Here is a 21,879-nt window from a genome sequence, read left to right as displayed (position 1 = left end):
CTCATGGCGTGTTACGCTTCCAAGTCTTTTCTGGTTCTGATATAGTGATCCGATGTCCTCTAAGCTTTGTGTATAAGTGTATGAGAGGTTTCAACACAAATGCAGGGTCATCATACTTCCCATGCTCGCGGTTTCACCAGCACAGGAGGTAAGTTAAGTAAATGTAGAAAACACTGACAGTTTTAATTGTCTAAAATAGCTCAGCTCGAGTAAAAGTATTTCCTGTTTCATTTGATGACATATTGGGCAAAATAATAAAATTCTCATCTTCAGAGCTCATAAACAGGTCAGCTGCACAATGAATTGCTGCACATAGAATTTTTCCTGAAGACAAATAACTACCAGGGTAATTAATTGATATCAAACAAAATATGCCCAGGTTCATTATTACTGAAAACTTTCAGAAAATCAAGGTGTTTGTAAATTGGAGAAATATTTTAGGTACAAAGTTATGTTGAAATGACCTTCTCCAAACATACCACAGCCTTGTTCGTCACTGTTGTCTCTGCAGTCATCATTCCCATTGCACACTGCCCACAACGGTATGCAACGGTAGTTGGTTCTACAGCTGAATTGTGTGTGATTTTCACACCGATAGGCAGGGCCCACTGAAAGAGGCAGTTATCAAAGTTAGTTGTGTTATTTAGCCATTAAACTGTCCTTTCTTGCTATTCTGCCTTTCAAAATCTGTTATGATTTATAGTCAATTATTTCTACTAAAAAGAGCTATCTATCTGCTAACGTCAGTGTTGTAAAAGAGAAAGCGTTAAATGGATCTGATCTTACTATCTTTTCCAATCTATGCTGCTTGTATTCTGCATATGCTACAAACCCATAACAGGTTCAAACAACATTCAGCATGTTTTTCCCTGAAGTATTTAGAGCTGGTAACAGCAGTAATAAAAGCCCCAAACCTGGAAGCCAGAGGAGGCAGCTTGCCCGCAGGTGGCCAAACTTGGTCACAAATTCTTCCAGATGGCCAGTGACTTAGAGACATGCTGGACCACATAGGAAAATCCTGCTGTTAAACATAGGCTAGACTGTGCTCTGTGTTTGTTCGCCTTGTAAGCTTTTGTTTCCAAATCATGTGCCTATCATCATAAGAAACTTTAGCTTCAAGAAATGAAACTTCACTTTGTTTTTGTTTTTGGAAAAAGTATGACATATGTCATGCTCCAAAGTGGAATAAGGCAAAAATTGGTGAACGGGCATTCACTGCTTCCACATAGGCAATGGATCAGCACACATCCTTTCTACAAAGTGTTGTTAGGGGCCAAGCAAAGGATGCTGCTAGCATCAAGCAAGTCAGAGTGAGACGCTGCCAGCTCTTGATAATCTGGCCAGCATAAATAAGCTTTCTTCCCTTCAAGAATAAGAAAGTAGTAAATTATCACACATAGCCTCTATGTTTTCCAGCACTCTTTACTACATGATTGCAATTAGCTTGCAGAAAGTATTCCTTTCTAATAAATTTTCAACCTCAGGAAAACTAAGTAATGCTGTTTGCTCTGCTTTTGGTGCACTATAATGTAGGCAGCTTACTACAGCTATGTGCTTACTGCATTCGTGGAATGGCTCATCAGAGTTATCACCACAATCATCATCCACATCACATTTCCAGGACTGTGGGATGCAGCGGCCATTGTCACATTTAAATTGGCCTGGGGGACAGGTTCTACTGGCACAGTAGGTACTGTCTTCGTCCGAGTTGTCACCACAGTCATCCTCTCTATCACACTGCCAGGCTTCTGGGATACATCGTTTATTGGCACACTGCCACTGATGAGTTTCACACTGGTGATTAGCTGAAAGAATACAAATTGGCTGTTAGGATACTGAAACCTACAGGAACGGTCTGCTGCTGTTACGTCAATTGAGCAGTTATCATGTCTACACCAAAAGTTAAAAAGAAAGCCAGTAAAAATTTAAAACGTCACATTTATTTGCCCAGTTAAGGTACAGATTTCTAATGTCACGTGGCACATTTCCCACAGGCATCTTCAGACAAGCTCACTAAGGCTCTACATTTTTCTAGGAGTGAGACAGATTCTATCTTCTCCTAAAGCAGAGGGGAGCAAACCCAGCATTCAAGCATGATTGAGGCAGGGGCTCCCAGTCACTTCACAGAGGAGCTCTGACCATGCTACCAACTTAGATGTACGCTGCCTGATGAGCTTGTTTCTCTGGCTATGAATGAACACGTCAGAAAACTTAGCAGAAGACCATGCTAATAACAGCTCCACAACCTATAAATATACAGCCTCTATTTCCAAAGGGCAAAGCACTGGAAGCTGATGTCAGCAGTGGTGGCAAACTGAGGGAGCTCTGAAGGTCTATGAAAATAGGAGTCAACACTGATCTCTGCTTCCAGAGTTTGTATGTCTCACTGTACACCACCCTATTACTTTTTCACATACACTGCCAAATTGTTCAAGAGGACAGTATATCACGATTTCCATACATCTTCTAGACTAAAGGATTCTATTCCCATACACGAGATGATGAACAGAAGGAATTATATAGACCTAAACTGACTTTTATTGTACCTGGTATGTTAAAACTGGTGACACATCATGCAGCTGCCATATTTCTACTCATTTAATATTCCCCTGTGCCACACTAAAGAGCTTAGCCATTTGAAACTCAGGTAAAATTGACATTTCATTTAATTCTGTCATTGTTAGAAACACTTTGCTAATGGAAGGCAATGAAACTATCAATTATACAACCACGCTGCTTTCCCCCCCACACCTCCCCTTTATGTTACTAAGCTTGCACGTGCCAGAACTACATTATTTACAAAAAGAGAACTAAGGATGTGCTTTTTTAAATTAGACATAACTATGTGGAATAAGACAGGTTTTTAAAGGAAATAACATCATTCCACAAGCATAATTAGGCAATATTTCTAAAACACTGTCATCGCAAACAGCTCTCCAAAACAAATCTTCCCACCTGCACTGGATTTTGTGCAATGCAAAGAGTGAAATAATTTTGTCCCATCATGCAAAGCTCTAGAATACAGGGAAAATGAGCACACCTGGTAGACTGACCTGGGCATTAGGAAGCCTTAGATTCCTCATACTTACCATGCCTTTACTCGGAACAAAACAAAGTGGGTCCTGCTTCTAGTATTTTATACCTCAGATTGTAATTTACACCAGAGCAAATCTGTCTCAAAGGTATAGAAAATGTTTATGTTTTGGTACAGTACATTTTTGCTCTCCTTTACTCTGGCTTTTGCACTGAGGTGAATTGCTCTAGCAGGTGCAAGATTAGAAAAGACTGCATCTGTCTACCTTACCTTTTCATCTGTAAAAAAGGGATAACAATTCTGAAATTTATATATAGTTTACATGTTTTGTATTGGCAAAACACTTAAATTTATTAGTTGTAACATACCACAAAGTACAGGATCTTCATCTGATCTGTCATGGCAATCTGGCTGGGTATTGCACAAGAAATGTGGACTTGTGCAATTCCCATCATTACACTGGAACTGACCAACAGGACAGTATCGGTGTGGACAAGTAGGGGGCTCATCAGAGCCATCTCGACAGTCCCTCTGTCCATCACATTTCCACCAGATAGGAATACACCTACAAAGAGAAAACGGTGTTTTCGTTGTTGAGGATATGTCTCTACAGATATACAACCATCCTTTTACAGCACAAAAGACAGTCTTTTCTCAGTGTTATTTCTTGAAACTTCCAAGACATCTTGAATTTCATGTCTTCTGTTTCTTAGGTCAAATGCTAACAAAATATGCCAGAATACTGTCACCAGAAACAAATTATATTGGTGGGCCTCTAGAAGGAAGTTCACAGTAAATTAATAAGGATTTAATTTTTACATATTTTTGTGGTAACCATCTCTCATGCTTTTTAAACCAATCTTCAACTGGATTTTTAATGAGGTAACATTTTAATAATTCACCTGAACTTTAGCACAAGAAACTCACTAGAGATTATCTTTGTGACACTGCTTCAAAGGTCACCCAATAAGCACTCCACTACTGTTGTCTCAGAAAAAAGGGCTGGAAATGTGCCCCCACATCAGCTAAATGGCTTTCCTGGGCCACTGGCAGACAGCATATATTTGGCAGAAATGGATACATTGTAAAAGATGCACAAAAAATAAGAGAAGGTTCCGGGTTTGTGAATTCAACTGGAAATGGTTTCTGGAGGTACATGTTTCTAGCAACCCAAACTTTGCTACATTAGCAATGTAATATAACAGGAAGAAAAGGAAAAAAGTACTATTTAAACAATGAGTCTAGAAGCGTTTTTCCAAAATGGAAGCCTGTCTGATCCTGGCTTTGTCTTTGCAAGCCCACCACAAACTCACAGTAAGAGCAGGAATCCCTAATTTCATGCCCTTTTGAAGAGACTGAACTGTAAAATATATCCTTAAAAAGACATCATTGAAAAAAAGATGGTGAGCAGTGACTTACCTCTCGGTGTCTGCACAGAGAAACTGGGTGCTAGAGCACATTGGAAGGCAGTGGGCTGTATTGCCGAACTGTACTATCATGAAGTTATCAGGACATTCACAGGAATAAGCCTGACCACCAGCTTTTATTAGACAAAGATGGGAACAACCACCATTGTTGGTGCCACAAGGATTATTAACTGGTAAAACAGAAGAATAAATATTACCATACTTTGCAAATCCCAGGACACAAAGGTGTCAATCTACAACAGCCTCCTCTGATACTGTATTTAAAGCTTAAATGTAATAAGTTGAAAAACAAAACCTAGATAAGTAGGCACTTAGTGAGAGAAATATGTATGATTTCATATACAGGAAATGGATGCGATTAAGCCATGGCATTTTAGAAACTAATTTAAAATTATGCATTTCCAGTCATTGCTATTCAAAGAAAAGGCAATTTATAAATGTAAAGTAGAGGCCTACATTTACTCTGTGCATTTTATTCCCCTCAACAAAGGCAAAAGCGGAGTGCACTCAGGACCCTTTACAATTAGTCTCCGGATAACAGCTGACCCTCTAAATGCAATTCTGTTTTCTCACCAAATGGCTGTCTGTATGGATGGTAAACATGGATGTCAAATGGCCTGTGTGTGGTGTTCACAAGAACAGTCCTGCCTGATCCGTCGTATTTATTTCCCTTTTCAACAGTTCTTGTGTTCCAGTCAGTCCAATATATCATGTCTTCAAAAATCGTTATTGCGAATGGATGAGGTAGAGTCCCATCATATACTGTGTGACGATGATGTCCATCCAGGTCAGAGTACCTACAAACAAACAAAAAAAAAAAAAAAAAAAAGTGCTAAAACATCTTCATATCTCTATTGTGTATGCTTATGGTACTTCGTTATTGGTGACCAGGATCATGCAATGTGGAACTGCAGCTTCTTTAGTCCTTAATGATAGAGCACCGTCCTCAGTGAATTCATTTTAAGATATGCAGGGAAGTAAACCAGATTATTTTAGGCAAATGAATGTAACAGAGGAACATCCACTGAAATGTAAAGTCTTCCCACAAAAGCGTATCAGCTAGTCCAATTACATTTTGCACATTTACTGCCTTACAGCGAGTTATTTTTGTCACATGGGAGACTAGCTTGCCTGGATCATTCAGACTGCTAATAATGGAACACTTAAGACAATAATAGACGTCCTATATTTATATTAAATATAAATCTAAATGTACATGTAAATACGAATACAAATATAAATACTAATATAAATATAAAGGATTGTTTTTAAAGTATTTCAATGCCTTGACAAGAACCAGTATGCTAGTTATTCAGTTTTACTGATATTTAAGTGGAAATTTTCTGACACTAGAAGCAATTAATAGATTTTTCTTGATTAACAAAAAACCCCCATATGCTAACAGGAAATTCCATGTTCTACCTATGGACAAACATTCAGACATCTTCTAACAATTTGTATACTATTTTATTAGCACATAACTAGTTCAGTTATAGCGCAACTCTTATCTATAGGCAGAAACAAGAGAATCAGAAAAAATAGTGATTTTATATTCAGTTTTGCTTTGGTACAGGTTGTACACCTAGCGAAGTTACATATTTGAATACAGACTGTGAATCTTTTCACTATAATTTTTGGACCACGTCCAGTGGGACCTAGGATGCAAATATAGGAACTAGGCTACTGTGTCATCTAGTGATTCGTATCACCTACTACTCCAGACTTTCTGACTCTGGTTTCCTATAAAGTGGGCAGAAATACTTAAAATGCTTACAGCATCTATAAATGCTACCACTGCAATCTGACATGAGCAATTATTCAGTTGTTTTATTCTTTTCTGTGTACGTACTCAATGTAATTTAGATGGGCATCTGCCCAGTAGAGCTTGTCATTGGTGTAATCTATGGTGAGTCCATTGGGCCACTCTAACTTTGTAGAGATAATCACTGTCTTCTCCTTGCCATCCATGCCTGCTCGTCCAATATAGGCTCGATCTGCCCAGTCTGTCCAGTAAATCTGTCTGTTCAAATAAATACTTACAGTTAGGATTGTAGTAAAAATATGTTGAAGTAAATATTAGAAGCCACACCTCAAACATAGTATTTCCTGCAACAGAACTAAAGCAGAGATTGAGGAAGATAAGAAAAAGTTTAATATATTTGTTACTTTAACTGCTGTGCGATCACAATTGTCTTTAAAGAATGCAACTAGCAGGCCCACTGTCTATCAAACCACACACACTTCTATCAATCTTTTTAGCCTTGCAATCAAAACTTCCATGTCCACATGGAACCAAATTCCACTTCCAATGATATCCGACAGCCCTGCATATATACCTACAAAAGGCGAGCTACTATTTTTCCTAAGCTACAACTAAGTTCTAATGCCACACAAATCTAAGTGCAGGCAGCCAAAATTTATTTCAGATTTTCGGAGACAGTGCAAGACTATTTGCAAAAGAAAGGAAAAGCACTCTTGAAATGTCATACCCATATTTTGGATGAACAACAATTGCTCTGGGGTACTGAAAGCAGAAAGTGTTGTTGGCATCCACACACCGATCCACCAGTTTTTTCCGGAATCTTCCATCAAGTTCAGAGACATAGAGACAATCTTTGTAGGCATCCACCCAGTACAATTTTCTGAAATATTTTAGAGTTAATTTATTTACTCTAATTTACTTTTTTTTTGTTTATTTTGCTTCACAGCATCTTAAATTTCACAGTTTTTTTTTCTCCTAGAAGCAATACATCCACTGTAAATAAGAATACACACACTGTACTGACAACAAACTTGCAGTTGCCCAGTTAAATAATAACATGCCATTTGCCTATGAATTCCTAAACCTCCCTTCTCTTCCCTTCCTCTCCTACCAACAACGGCTAGCTAAGAGGAGAAGGAAAACATACATGCAGTGCAATGGACTGCGACCAGGGCTGTAAAGTATTGGAGAGAATCACCATCTGTTCCATGTTGCCACCTCTGCTCTCATCAAACAGGTAGAACAGTTGCCAGGTTCTCCTTGGAAAATTCCTAAGCAGTTGTCCTGGTTTCAGCTGTGATAACGTTAATTTTCTTCCTAGTAGCTGGTATAGTGCTGTTTTGGATTTAGTATCAGAATAATGTTGATAACACACTGATGTTTTAGTTGTTGCTAAGTAGTGCTTACACTAGTCAAGGACTTTTCAGCTTCCCATGCTCTGGCAGGTGCACAAGAAGCTGGGAGGGGGCACAGCCAGGACAGCTGACCCAGACTGGCCAAAGGGCTATGCCATACCATATGGCATCATGCCTAGTATATAAACTGGGGGAGTTGGCTGGGGGGCAGCAGTTGCTGCTTGGGGACAAGCTGGGCATTTTCAGCGGGTGGTGAGCAATTGTATAGTGTATCACTTGCTTTGTATATTATTATTGTATTATATTATTATTATTACTACTACTATTATTACTATTCTATTTTCTTTTACTTCAATTATTAAACTGTTCTTATCTCAACCCACGAGTTTTCTCACTTTTACCCTTCCAGTTCTCTCCTCCATCCCACTGCGGGGCCGGGGGAGGGGGGGAACTGAATGAACAGCTGCATAGTGCTTAGTTGCTGGCTGGGGTTAATTTAAACTTCACCTAGCATCTTCTAACACTTCTATTACTTTGCCTAGGAATTATACACAGCTGTAATCAAAGAAATCATGCAAGCTGAAGCGATGATTTTAAAAAGCCTGCAACAAAACAAAGCATTTAATTTAATTAGAACTACAGCAGGCTACTTTGAAATTGTCTGCACAGCTGGTTAGCTCCAGCATTCACAGGGTCATTCCAGAAACAGCCTGACAGATAGAGTCTCTGTCCACACCACCCTGAGCAGTACCATTGCCACCAGGAAGGAGACGTAGTCTTCCCCAACCTGAACTTCATGGCATCCTCCAGTCCTCTCCCTGTACTGAAACTCAGCAGAAAACCTCATCTACCACTCAGCCTTTCTGAAACACCTAAACAAAAACTGACTGAAGACATAACTAATGGTAGCTGAAATAATTCAGCAACTGTATTAGTAACGGAGCAGTAGGACCACTTCAACTAAAATTAGGCTTTTCCTTCCTCACCTCTCCATGAATAATAAAGCATTTGGGACTGCTGGCAACATTAACTATCAGGTTTAGAGACAAAGTGGTTTAAAAATAAAAATTATTATATTGACATATTCATATAAATACTCTCATGTAAGTTCCAAATGTGACATTTTGAACCATTCTTGTTATTTTGCAGCCTGATCCATGACATTTAAACTTTTCATACTGATGAAAAGCAAAACCTGATGAAACACAGCCAAGAACAGTGTCAGAGAGGGCACCACATAAGGACAGAGTTTCTGTGGGAGTAAGTCAGACTACTTTTTGACACACAGCAGGCAATTAAAAAATGACCATAATGCAAAGTGCTTTCCAATTACTTCACCCTTATACTGCTCGCCTTACAGCAAATGATGTGGATCATGTTGTTCAAGAGTCAGTTAAAGATGCAATTTTCAAGAGCAAAAGAAACATGCTCTTCACATTGATACAGGAGCTAAATTTCATTAATGTTTATTGTTACTTACTTCATTGGAGTCTAGTTACCTATTGTAACATATTGTTTATGCATAGAGTGAAGCCTGCATCCCAACCCCAACAACTGCTAGCAAAGGAATACAGAGCCTAAGCTCAGAATCCCTGCCCCACAGCCACATGTAACATCACACCTGCCTATTTGCCTAGTCTGTTCATTAATGGTTTCCTAACAAGTTTTTCCCAAGGGTTATACACACTACTTTATTATTGATGAGAGAGCAACTCTGATATAACCTCCGTATACTAGATATGAGAGCAATTAAAGAAAAGTGTTATGTAATGTAGCAGACGCTGATAAACAATTCCAGAGCAGTTGTATAAGACTGCATCCAAAATCCAAAACTACGTCAGCACTCATTGGGAATTTCATACGAAGTGGGAGGAAAAACACTAAAATAAACTCCCTCACACATAATTTCCTTAGTAGCCCAGAAAGACAGAAAATGTATTTTCTTACCTGCCAACCCAGTCAACAGCGATACCTTCCCCGTTGGGCACATCATCACTTATCACTGCCTCCTTATTTGTTCCATTTAGGAACATTCGTTCAATGACCTTCCTCCCCACATCAATCCAGTACAACCTTTTTTCCACCCTGTCAAAGTCCAGTGCCACCACATTTCTCAGTCCTTGCAAAATGAGAGAGTAAGACTGGCCATCTGCTGTGAGATTTCTCAGATAGTAACGGTTGCTAAAAATAAGGTATGGGGAGATATTACTATTTTGCCGGCAACTTTTTCCGTCAGGCTCCCGGATATAGCCTGGGGCACACTTACAGATGTAGGAGCCAGCTGTGTTCTCACAAATCTGGCTACATACTGATGGAGTTTCATTGCACTCATCAATATCATCACAAGTCCGTTTATCAGACATAAGTTTGTATCCGGGATGACAAGAACAGTAGAAACTTGTCTGTGTGTCTGTACAGTTGTGATCACATCCACTGATTGAAGGGTCACTGCATTCATTTATACCTGGGGAAGAAAAGGAGTTCTATTCAATAAACCGGCTAGCAGAGAAAATAGCGCAGTCACTTTCCAATGTACTCTCTCTGTCTCTCTCTCCCTGCTGCTCCCTGAAAATGCTGAATATGAATCTGGACTGCTGCAGCAAAGGAGCAAGGAAAAGAATCTAATCTAATATTAAATTATTCTAGCACTTTTGAGGTGTGTCACCAAACACACTGAATGCAAAATATACACTTACGAATGGTGTATTTTGGAAATGTAAGGGCAATACATAACAACGTATAAACTATATTTAGTTTATATAATTAGCTAATGTCACAGTTTGTTAAAACAGTATATAATAAGTATACTTTAATTAAAACAAAAAATTAGATATATACATTTCTTAAAATCCTTCTGAGAGACAACCATGGAATACATATGATTGTAATTAAGCAATTGTCTTCAGAGTTCTTTTTTTTTAAAGCTGCCTAAGCATTTTAAGTTAAATAAGACAGTACAAATAAATCTACACATACCACATCCTTTTTCATCACTATTATCTAAGCAATCATCCAACCGATTGCAGACTTTAACCATTTCAATGCAGTTTCCATTGTCACATTTAAAATGATGGGGAGAGCAGGTCGCCTCTGGTGTGCTACAGAGATGTTCCAGCTCATCAGATTCATCACCACAGTCATTATCCCCATCACAGATGTAGGCCTTGGAAATGCAGCGCCCATTCTGACAAGTAAACTGGTGCTGTTGACATGGTTCATAGATGCATCCCCTTTCATCACTGCTGTCACCACAGTCATTCCGCCTGTCACATCTGAAGAAGAATGAACACTTTTTTCAAATATAAGAAGGCAATCACTATCTCTAGGGCAGATGGATAGATACACTCTCCTGATTTCCAAAGAAGGTCAGATATTACTGGCTCCAATGGAAGAGACTTTCAGAAATCAGGGTCATATTATATAGTCTGATCCTGTGAGTCCTGCTTGTATTCCCTGTGTGTATTACAAGCTGAACAGAATCACCTCAGGAGAGTTTACTAGGCACAATAAAAAGGATTAAATGCTAATGGTGAGCACTGGGGATATTAACATAGAAAATTCCAGAGCATTTTCAAGTTAAAACTAATGCACAAATGCAGAGCAGATAAATAGTTTCATTACAATATGCAGATCTACTAAACAACTAAATAGTGGGGAAAAAAAAGGTTGAATTAGCTCCTTCACTTTAAGCAAATTTTGAGAATTTCTGCAGCGGCTCAGGTAGTTACAAACCTGTATGTGTTTCGGATACACAAGCCATTACCACAAGTAAATTCATTTTCTGTGCAAGATCTTCGTGTGCAGTTCTGGTGTTCATCAAATGCATCACTGCAGTCAGCATCACCATCACAGATCCATGCCCGAGGAATGCACCTCCTGAGTGGGGGTCGATTGTTGGCACATGTGAACTCTGCTGCTGTGCAGTTGCGGTTTGCTGAAAGAAAAGCATGTTCACTGACACACTAAGTTACACTCTGTGTAACACCTTCCCCCACTGCACACACACACAGCCTGGATATCCACCCATAATCCACAGTAGAGCCGTGCTCTGCTGCATGTACAGAGATAGATTCCACAGCACCCTCTCATATACAATCTCATATGCATTCCCACTGATTTTCACTGAGCGTTGCTCTTCATAGAGGCTGACTAGGAGCCAAAGCACTTTAGGATTCCTTAGGCAATGCTGGCATGTGCAGAACTCTGGATCTTGTTGGATTCTCAGTATAAGCTTTTCACGTGTCTGGCCAGATTTTCTGGGAGCTGAAAAGGTGTTAGGCCTAGGCTCTCCATCCCCTGCATTCCTCAAGGTATTCTGTGCTCCAGGGAGCAAACAATTACAGTTAAAAGGGGCAAGGACAACAAGCGTATCCAGCTGCTGTTAAAGGAATCAAAGAGCAGGACCAGGCTTGGTAAACCTTCTTCCCTTTGTTCACCTTCTAAACAGCTATGCTTACTTTGCTCACTAATTTTCAAAGAAATTATGCCAAAACCATGTGGTTATTAATATGCACAAGACATAGTGCATGACAATCAGGGAGTATCTCCACTGAAGGTGCTATTGCTGCCCAGATCATACAAACAACCCAGGTTAATTATATCTCCATTTGAACTCAACAATTCAAAGATGAGTAATCGCAAAATTAGAACTTTTTTTTTTTTTTTTTTTTTTTAACCAGTAAGATACTAAATTTTAATTCAATATAGTGAAAATGAAGGTACAGGAAGAGTGTTCCTCATGCTTAACGTGCACCTCTATGGACAGAAAAATTGGCAGACGGTGGGAGTTTGCGGGTTGGTTGTTTTCTAAAAAAATGCCTACAGGACAAAAAAAGAAAGCACAGTATCCATTTGCATTAAACACCTACCACAATTATGTCTTTGATCCTCATCACTCATATCCCCACAGTCATTATCACCATCACAGATCCACGTTGCTGGGATACATCTGCCATCATCACATCTGAACTGGTCGCTTGAACAAGTCCGCACTTGGGGCACTTAAAAATGAACACAATCACTCTGCTTGTTAAACTAACCTGCACTGCCATGAAAATCTGCTGAGGGTATTTTAGGGAGAACCTTATGATAGTGAAATGTAAAATAGAAGCTTAAGAGTAAGACAGTTAAGGTATAAGCTGCAAGACATTTTCGTAAACTAAAGGTGCAACTCCAGCAATGTGCAAAGTGAGCTATCAGCCCTGCTTAAATCATAGAAGAATCTGTTCTGCCTTGTGTTATGCCAACTTTTACAGTGAGAAAAATGACTATGTTGTAATATCAATTCTCAGTGACTTCAGTTAGCCCTTCCTCCTCCTCCCTGGAGATTACTCTACTTCTTCTCACCTTCTTCCCCCCTCTGCTGCTTATTACCATCAGTTTCTATTGTACATACAGGATTTGCTTATTGCAATACTATGGTACTCTACCTCATACTGTGTCAACAGTGCTCCTGTGCATCCCACATTCCTTTTTCCCCAAATGCAATATTACACGCACACTTCCTGTACAGCATGACATCTGCTTTTACATCCAAAACAGTACCAAAATACTTGCTACTTTTTGTCACTTGATTCACCACCATCACAGTCTTATAAAGAGACAGAGGAAGTTATACATTAAAAGTAATCACATTAAGAATATCCAATTGTGGCAATGAAAAGCCTTCATATTCCATACACTGCTTTAAGAATTTAAGACTTGAATTACTCAGTGACTCAAGATTATTTAGAGTCAGTGAAAACAAACTCAGAAGATACTTATTTTCCACCTCGTCTGGATTCAAGCTGTTGCTTACAAGAGAAACTACTGATTTCCCATAACCCATTGCGTTGCATCTTCTAAGTGTAAACTTACCACAGGAGGCCGGTTCATCAGAGCCATCAGCACAGTCTATTCCTTGATCACAGTACCAATGAGCAGGAATACAACGTCCCGATGTACAACGAAACTCACTATTTGTGCAAGTCAGTGAGACTGGAAGAAAAAACCTATGTATGACTTCTTTCTTTCTGTTACCTTTCCAACTTGTTTTAAGTTGCTTTTGAGTCCATGTTACGCAAAAATATTACAGACCCCAAAAAAGAAAGAGAAAAAATTATGCTAGGAAGGATGTCTTTTCACAGCCTATCTGCAAAGAGTTCATTGTACAAACTAGCTTGATCTTTGTATGCAAAAAATGGGCTTAGTTCTCTCTTTGGGTATATGTATCAGCTAATAAGTTGACAGAATTTGCCCTGGAAATAGGATTGCATGCAGCAACTGTAAATACATTCTACATTTATACTTGAGATTCATGCACAAGCAAATGACCACAGTCCAATATACTCATTTCTCCAGTGCCCAAACCAGGCAGTAGCAGACTCCATGCTTTACAAGGAATCAAAATGTGCAGTAAGGAAGTAATATTTCATGGTAGATAATGCTTTCCTTGTTCTCCCACTGATTTTTCTTCACTTGCAGGTAGGAATCTTTTCTTAATGGCAGTGAAGAACAAACTGTAACACAGAATAGTTCCACCTAAGCATGCTGCAAATATTCCTTCTGCACTTTGGCTGAGCCTCTTGATCCTGGCATGTATAGTGGGTTTGATAATTTCTTCAGTAGTTACTGGTACTTTCCTGGACCCTCTGATGTTTTCAAGATACCAAAAAGGATCCAGTCTGGCCTTTTAACTTGCTCTTCTATGTGCCTTTAATGATGGAAATCAAAGGCAATTAACATATTGTTCATAAATGTCTTGGGGCTTCTTTCATCTCCCATTCTCCCTTTCTCTCCCTCTTTCTTGCCCTTCACCACTTCTCAATTTAAGTAATTCAGCAGTGCTGCTGGGACATAAACAGTAGAAGGGACAAAGCGCACCTTTCATGAGCAGCACAAGACTCACTATGTCTGAATATATAGCCACATATTTTTAATACGTAGGGGTCCATAGATAAAAGTGGCCATGCTCTGGCTAGAAAAACTGAACTCATATTTTAGGGAAATTGTGGCATAATTAATTCAAGGCACGTACCTTTAGGAAAACTAGTGAAAGCAAAAAATAATTCACTCAGGCAATATTAAAAATAAATCATTACCTGAAAATATCAATTGTGTTTTATAAACTGATCCAAAACATTTTATATGGGAAAACTACTACCTAACAACTACCTAATACATATGTCTGTACTAGCAAAGATAAGCTGGTTAGTAATTAAGGCTGATTGAAAACTAGACACTTTTATACGCTAACTGAAAGCTACAATGAACAACAAATAATATGCCAAGGCATACGTAACTACATGAAAGAGCTAAAAGAAATTACATTTGAGACTGTATACAATTTCATTTGATTAGAAGGAAAAACATTCTAATGTTAAAGTTCCAGAAAAAGCCAACTCGCCATAATACTTAAGTGCCAATTACCTTGTAAAACCTTAAACGATATAGAGCAGAATAAGCAAAAGGAATGATCCCTCAAATGCTGTATAAAAATGCTGCAAAAAATCATGATCTTTTTTATTAGATAAAAGCATGATTTAGATAATTGAGAGCTAATAATACAATGCATACACGTTATAACTCTTCGGTATTACAAGAGTAGATGTTTTGAGAATAGTTGGAGTTATATCAAAGGTAAAGATCAGGGGAATAAATTTCTGTAGTACAAGAAAAGTAACCGAGGCCCTGTTAACTTACCACAGTGAGTAGGGCTCTCATCACTCATATCTCCGCAGTCGTTATCACCATCACACAAATACGTTCGAGGAATGCAAATATTTGTGCTTTGACATTTTGTAAAACCAGACTGGCAAGTGCGCTCCGCTTTAAGGAAGGAGGAAAAAAAAAACAAAAAAGGAAAAGTTCTTCAGAGCTTTTTTTTAATACTGTTACTCTGTATCTCATTGAAAGATACATAATATTGTTAAAAAGAATCCCATGTCACTCACCTGCTAAAGTTCACTCATACTGCTTGTGGCATATGGAAACAGACAATTGCTTTTATTGACAAAAATCCTGACAAAAATATGATTGAAGAAACACATGCCAATACTTGGGGGTGAGGGAATGAAAATTGACATGTATGCACACTGTAATGCCTGCATTTGCAACCAGGTGGTACTGTATGAATCATCAGACCAACTACAGATGACTAATAGACCAGGAATTTCAAATATTCAGATTTCACTGATACTAAAAAAATTGTCACAAATAATATGTTTCAAAAGAAAAAAAAAAATCAGTGTGCACAGAAAAATGTAAAAAAAAATTCTCTAAATACATTTTCATCAATTTCTCTAACTCCAGATATAAATTTTCCACTGAAGAATGTAATCTTAGTGCAAAGTCATGATTAGTTTGATTAAATGCAATAGCAGTCAATATTGAACTAATCACAGGCTACATCTTAAGGAAAACAAACATAACTGATAGCTCTCAAAAAAGTTATAAGGCATATATTTTTTAACAGAATAAATATAAACTGTGTCGGTATAACAGTCACAATATACACTCCTGATGATTAAATCTAGTACAATTAATATAGCATGACACAAAGTAAAAACCTACTGTCAAACTCCAGGCTAATCCTGCAAAACTATAAACCCTGCAAAACTATAAACCCTGCATCCATTTAATCTGAAATAATCTTTTTGAAGTCCATGGGATTACTCACAAGACCTAACATTAAGCACTGCATAAGCATTTGTTGCATCAAGGCAGACTATTTAATGCAATAGTTATTATGTAATATCTTAGGGTACTCCGGAATATCTTTTAACAATTCTATTTGCTTCAAATAACACAAAGCAGAATCTGTAATGTAAATAAAGAAATCTTTTATCCTCTTTGCTGATTTTGTCATAATTCTTCACACACAAACATATTTGGCTCTTCTTTGGTCTAAAGAGTCAGAACCAAATAGGCACTAGGTAATTAGGATAAACTTACGGCAATTTCTCTCATCTGAGGTGCCATTATCGTAACAGTTGTTTACTCCATTGCAGACGTACTGAAGAGATATACACCTTCCATTATTGCAAGTAAATTCTGTGTGGGAGTCACAAGTTCGGAACAAGCAGCCAACCTCATCGCTGTTATCTCCACAGTCATTGTAGTGATCACAGCGGTAATGATAGGGTACGCATCGCCCATTACCACAGGTGAAAGCTGTTGGTTGACAAGTATGGAATGCTGCAGGAAATTAAAAAAATTTTTTTTTAAAAAAAAAAGAATATACATGGATAAAATTAAATGCAAGTTCTCTGACAAAGTAACAAGTAAAATCACAATATTTTTACCTGCCAGGGCAAACACAGCTGCAAAACGGACTGCATGAAAAGTAAAATACATATTTGCATTAAAGTAGAAATCGGCTATACATGATAAAAATTCAATACTATGGTGATTTTGGATTCTAAAGCAAATCAGTAGCCATTCAGACTTCAAGTCTGTGAGCAAGCAAGAGATCGTTTCCAAACTACAGCCGTAAGATCCATGATCATAAAGCCATACAAGTGATAGAGAATACAGTAGAGGCAAGACAGAGTATACATAACTTTCTCATGCAGTTATTTTAAATGCTTACCACACACACTTTCCAACTCATCACTGCCATCACCACAATCATTGTCATTGTCGCATTTCCATCGCTCAGAGATACACTGCCCATTAAGGCATGTGAAGAAATCAGTATCACACCTGGTACCATTATCCACAATACAGTGCTTGTTATTATTGGCTAAATACCAGCGACCTTCAGAGGGGCACTGACATTCTGCACCAGCTGGACCTAAATTTGTTTGACAGTTAAAAAAAAAAAAAAGAGACAAAAAATTAAACAAATTTAACACTGATGCTTTAGATAGAGTTCTATGAAACTGTTCACAGCTGTAACACTGGAAAAGGCAATGAAATTCTCACAACTCCTGTAAGATCTATCTGCTTAGATAGAAGTGTGGTGACTCAGCCAGATTTTTATCTCAGTTAAGCCTATGTAAAACCATTAAAACCCACAAAAGTTATTTCAGAGTTCTCTAGAGGAACTGATATCAGAACTTGGTGTATCTTAATATTTGCTTGTTGTACAAATAGTTTTTGGGTGGCAGCAAAATGGCATCTGATGCTTTCAAATATCAGAGCTACCCCAGCTGAGGCTCTACCCCTCAAGATCAAAACAGGATTTTCAAAACTCCTTGGACTAGACTAACTACTCTTCTAAAATCAATGAGAAGTTTGAGTTGTTTTCAGGCAAGACAGATTTTTAAAGGCATTTAAGATGCTACAAATGAAAGCAGGTGCTGAATGAGTTTTTCAAAGTCAAGGATCGTAACTTCCAAAAATCCACAATACACAAAACAGCTCTGTAACAGGTATGCTCTTTGGGGTATACTGCCATTCTGGTTTCCTGACCATCTGGACTGGTGGCCTGTTGGAGCACGTCAGCTCTCTCCTTACACATCCACAAGGAGAGATATAAGATGGGATACATATGTCACTCAGGTCTCACCCCAATATGCAGCTGATGATACAGAGTATGTTTCTGGAGTCCATGACTCAAAAAGACACCTGCCCCACAGTGTAGATAGAAATCAGTTTGTGCTGTCTTCTTAGTAATTGTCCAACATTTAAAACGAGGCAGTAGAAATGTTTATTTTGGAAATTAATCACTAAGGAAAGACTTCATAATATCACATGATAAAGAAGTAATGACCATAAAGATTCTTTTAAAATATGTGGTAGGAAACATCTGTTCAGTATACAGCGTATCAGTATGTATTCCTAAGGTAACCATATGCTGCAGAGCTCACATCATGTCTCATCCCAGAGGAAAAAAAAAGTTAAAACCCCAGAAAACAATGTTTTGATTTAAATTAGAGAAACCCATAATTTTTATTTGTGAGGATTCTCATACACAACCCTCAGGTGTGCTGGCAAAATACCATGACCTTGAATGGCAAACATTTTGATTGCATTTATAAATAAAATAAATATTAAACATTTAGGAACACTAAGAAATATTTCAGCTGTCCTCATGTGACTAAAACTGCTATACTATGCACTCCAATATAGGCAACACTAATAGCTTACAGTCATCTAGCATAACAGCTTACCTGGTGCACAGATGTGACTGCAGCCACCATTGAACTGGTTGCAAGGGTTGGTACATTGCTGCTGCTTACTTTTTGCCCAGACATGAATATCCATTGGTCTTTGTGGAAGATTCATGATCATTACAATCTGATCTGAACCATCATATTTATTAGCTCGGTAAATGCTTCGTGTGTTCCAGTCTGTCCAATATATGTGCTGATCAAACAATGTCATTGCAAATGGATGCAGAGCAGTGCTAACAATTACCTCACGATTTGTACCAGTGAGAGAGCATCGCTCAATCTTCTGCCTAAAATAAGAAAGAAATGATTACATCTTAAAAGAAAGAAGTGTTTTAACTTATGTATAAAGCCATGCCCTGATTAGTCTGGCAACTAGTATCCACCATTTCAGTAATGTACACCAATATGTAGGGTGCTGTTATGAGTTAAAAATCTCAAATTTTCCAGTCTATGGCTTCAATAGTGATGCAGAGTAGCAGCTCTGTAATACCGACACAATAATGTACTGGAAGTAATCAGGCTCAAGATTGAAATGTTTAAACAGCCACGCTACTGAGAGCTAAACTGAATGCAAAAATTCATGAGAGAATACACTTTTGGAATGGGTATGATGTTAACGACTTCTTGTACCAGGAGAAAACCAACAGTCCCATGAAATGGGACATAGTTTTCATTTCAGTTTTATCTTCTGCAGATCGAAATTTACACAATCAGGAAGTACAAGCAAATTCACGAGACTATAAACATGCATTTTCTGCTGTTTCTCACATAGGAGTACAGGAGGAGAAAACAGTTCTAATATATAATAACCACCACATATATAACATCTAATAGCCACAAATATATAGTTTATAATAAACATTTCTTCCTAGTTGATCTTCCAGTTTTGATTCTGCCTTAGGAACAGTGTTTGCAATGATAAAAAAAATTCCAACAAACAAGACTTCAAGGAGCCCCAGAAAATCAGGGTTCAACTCCAAGTTCTGCGATAGACATGTTCTGTTGTATGTGAACCATTCTTCACTTGCACAGATGGCACTACTGACCCACAACCACCTTGTCACTGCTTCTCCCCTTCAGCCCTTCCCACCCTTGATGACCACTTCAGCAAAGGTCAGTGGGGAAGCAGGAGAAGACATGCTGATGCCAGAAGACTCAATATGTACTGTTCATGCAAGGACATTTTTTCTAAGCATTGTTTATAAAATGATAACAAATGTTAGAGGTTCCTTTTACCACACAGATTCCTGTCTGAGATAGGCAGACTATACAAGAATAAAGCATGAGAGAAGAGAAAATGGAGGATGCTCAAAAGTTATTTGCAATGAGGATAACAAGAGAAGAATTAACAAATAATAGCCTGGATTATTCAAAGGAAGAGAAAGAGCTTGACAGAAAAACATCAAGATGTAAGTAAATGCTGAAAATGAGATGAGGTACCGTCAGCAAGTTGAAGATAGTAGAACAAGAATGAGCATGGATAAAGGCTGTTCCTTGCCTCCAGCTCCCAGCATCTTGCTGTTCAGTCACACTGTAGTGTTCACATGGCAAGGTTGCCAACCACTTACTGACAGAAAGAACACATTTCAGGTTGTCTCTGCTCCATGAAGGATGGCATCATTCAACTGCATTGCTCTTAATACTGATCTCTAAAGAGCAGATGGAGGTAGGACAGTGTGTTTGCTTATGTATAAAGGCATAATGCCTAAGAAGTAGAGTGGTGTTTATGCAATGTCAATGGAACAGAACAATTGTCTAAGAGGTTGAGGCATCTTTCACGCACAAGCTTCTGAAAAGGAGCTAATAAGAATCCCAGAATGGCTCTATGAAGGGTAAGGATAAGGAAGCTGTGGGACTAAAGACATCATACCCAGTGATTTTCTTCCTGCTAGCAGCTTCTTTCCCTGTTCATCACTGCATGGCCAATACTTCTTGCCTGTGAAATCAGAAGGGCCAAATGTTGTTGGAGACTCCAAGCGGAAGCTCCATCCTGCAGTTCAAGCCACCAAAAGAGTTCTCACAGAAACACAGAAATGCTCCAACAACTTAGCATTAGCAATAAGAAAATCACTTGAACTTATTTTATCTAACCTCAAAGCAACTGTATGTTTAAGTCTCCACTAGAGACAAAATGTAATTATTACCAATTGTATTTAAGGCATTTACTAGACTACCAGTGTGGGTTGAATAAGAATGGAAATGGCCAATGAGAGAAAATGAGCAGATAAGAAATTTCTCAACAAGCTGAACAGCCTGTCTCCTTTGTCATCACTAGTAGGAAGCAAAAAGCTGCGTTTCATATAAGCAGGAGAAGAAAAAACAGAATTTTAGTAATTATTACAGGAAAATAATAATAGGCAGACACTTTATAAGGCAAAAGCTTTAATGTGAAAGAACAGTGGTGGGAAAAGCGCAGAAAGACACTTTTCTATGAAATTGCACTTCTACAAAAGAAAAGAAGCTCAAATGCAACTCTCCTGCAATACAGGCTCAGGTAATTTCCCCCTTTCATGCCACAGTTCCCGAGTGTCAGTATGCTACCTGGTGAGAGATTCTTACTATGTTGCATGCAGCAACTGTGAAGATATGGGAAAGGAATAGTGTACAACTAGCATATACGTTCTATCTACTTGAGATATATCTCAAGACTTGCGTGTGTGCCCAATGGTATCACAGTACTTACAAGCAACAGCAGGGTCTAGAAGAAAAGAACAGAAACACTGTTTTAGAGAAAGAGGGATAGCACCTTTGGGAGACTAGCATAAACAAGAGGAGAACAAGCAAAGTAAAAATGGAGGAGCCGATACAGCTCACCCTTGTGTTCCCTTGGTGCATTCAGAGCTAAGGAGCACTGTTATTTTTGAGTGTCTGGTATTCATATCTTACCCCACGCTGGTACCTGTCTCTCTGAAGAGGTAAAGGCCCTCCCTGTGGAAGTCAGAATAAAGACGACTTCATACTGTTTAAGCATATGCTCCCCTACCTCCATTAATCAGAGTTTGAAAAAGAAAAGAGGATGTCTCATTTGACATCTTGCATTCCCCTTAAAATAGAGGGTCCCACTACAGGTGCCCAGCCCTCCTGCACACAGATGAATCCAGATAAGTATGCCTTCCTCCCAGAAGATCCAATAGAGGCACAGACCATACGAGCTACTACATTACAGACATCGCTTTTCCATCACAGCAAAGGAGAAACCTGCAAA

General features: G+C 38.5%; 1 protein-coding gene across 9 annotated transcripts in view; it reads right to left on the bottom strand.

Moving 5' to 3' along the window:
- Positions 1 to 21,879, bottom strand: part of LRP2 (LDL receptor related protein 2) — a 168,662-nt gene that overhangs the window by 61,649 nt on the left and 85,134 nt on the right. For all 9 annotated transcript variants that reach the window (XR_015698695.1, XR_015698694.1, XM_087731279.1 and 6 more), the window contains exons 45-60: positions 18,672 to 18,961; positions 17,147 to 17,350; positions 16,510 to 16,752; positions 15,259 to 15,384; positions 13,435 to 13,554; positions 12,447 to 12,578; positions 11,311 to 11,512; positions 10,555 to 10,850; positions 9,526 to 10,042; positions 6,951 to 7,103; positions 6,311 to 6,481; positions 5,035 to 5,258; positions 4,454 to 4,631; positions 3,403 to 3,599; positions 1,560 to 1,805; positions 480 to 608 (exon numbers count right to left, since the gene is read on the bottom strand). Coding sequence is in view for 7 of the 9 variants with exons in the window: in XM_087731279.1 (XP_087587405.1) it covers positions 480 to 608; positions 1,560 to 1,805; positions 3,403 to 3,599; positions 4,454 to 4,631; positions 5,035 to 5,258; positions 6,311 to 6,481; positions 6,951 to 7,103; positions 9,526 to 10,042; positions 10,555 to 10,850; positions 11,311 to 11,512; positions 12,447 to 12,578; positions 13,435 to 13,554; positions 15,259 to 15,384; positions 16,510 to 16,752; positions 17,147 to 17,350; positions 18,672 to 18,961 (3,428 nt within the window). In the remaining 2 variants the exon portion in view is untranslated. The remainder of the gene's footprint in view (positions 1 to 479; positions 609 to 1,559; positions 1,806 to 3,402; positions 3,600 to 4,453; positions 4,632 to 5,034; positions 5,259 to 6,310; positions 6,482 to 6,950; positions 7,104 to 9,525; positions 10,043 to 10,554; positions 10,851 to 11,310; positions 11,513 to 12,446; positions 12,579 to 13,434; positions 13,555 to 15,258; positions 15,385 to 16,509; positions 16,753 to 17,146; positions 17,351 to 18,671; positions 18,962 to 21,879) is intronic.

Source organism: Nipponia nippon, unplaced genomic scaffold, assembly GCF_047370975.1.
Source record: "Nipponia nippon isolate SJK-2023a ecotype South Korea unplaced genomic scaffold, ASM4737097v1 scaffold_5, whole genome shotgun sequence".
In the NCBI taxonomy this organism is placed as follows: Eukaryota; Metazoa; Chordata; class Aves; order Pelecaniformes; family Threskiornithidae; genus Nipponia; species Nipponia nippon.
The sequence above is the reverse complement of the archived record's forward strand: the minus strand, read 5'-3'. Positions and strand labels throughout refer to the sequence as shown.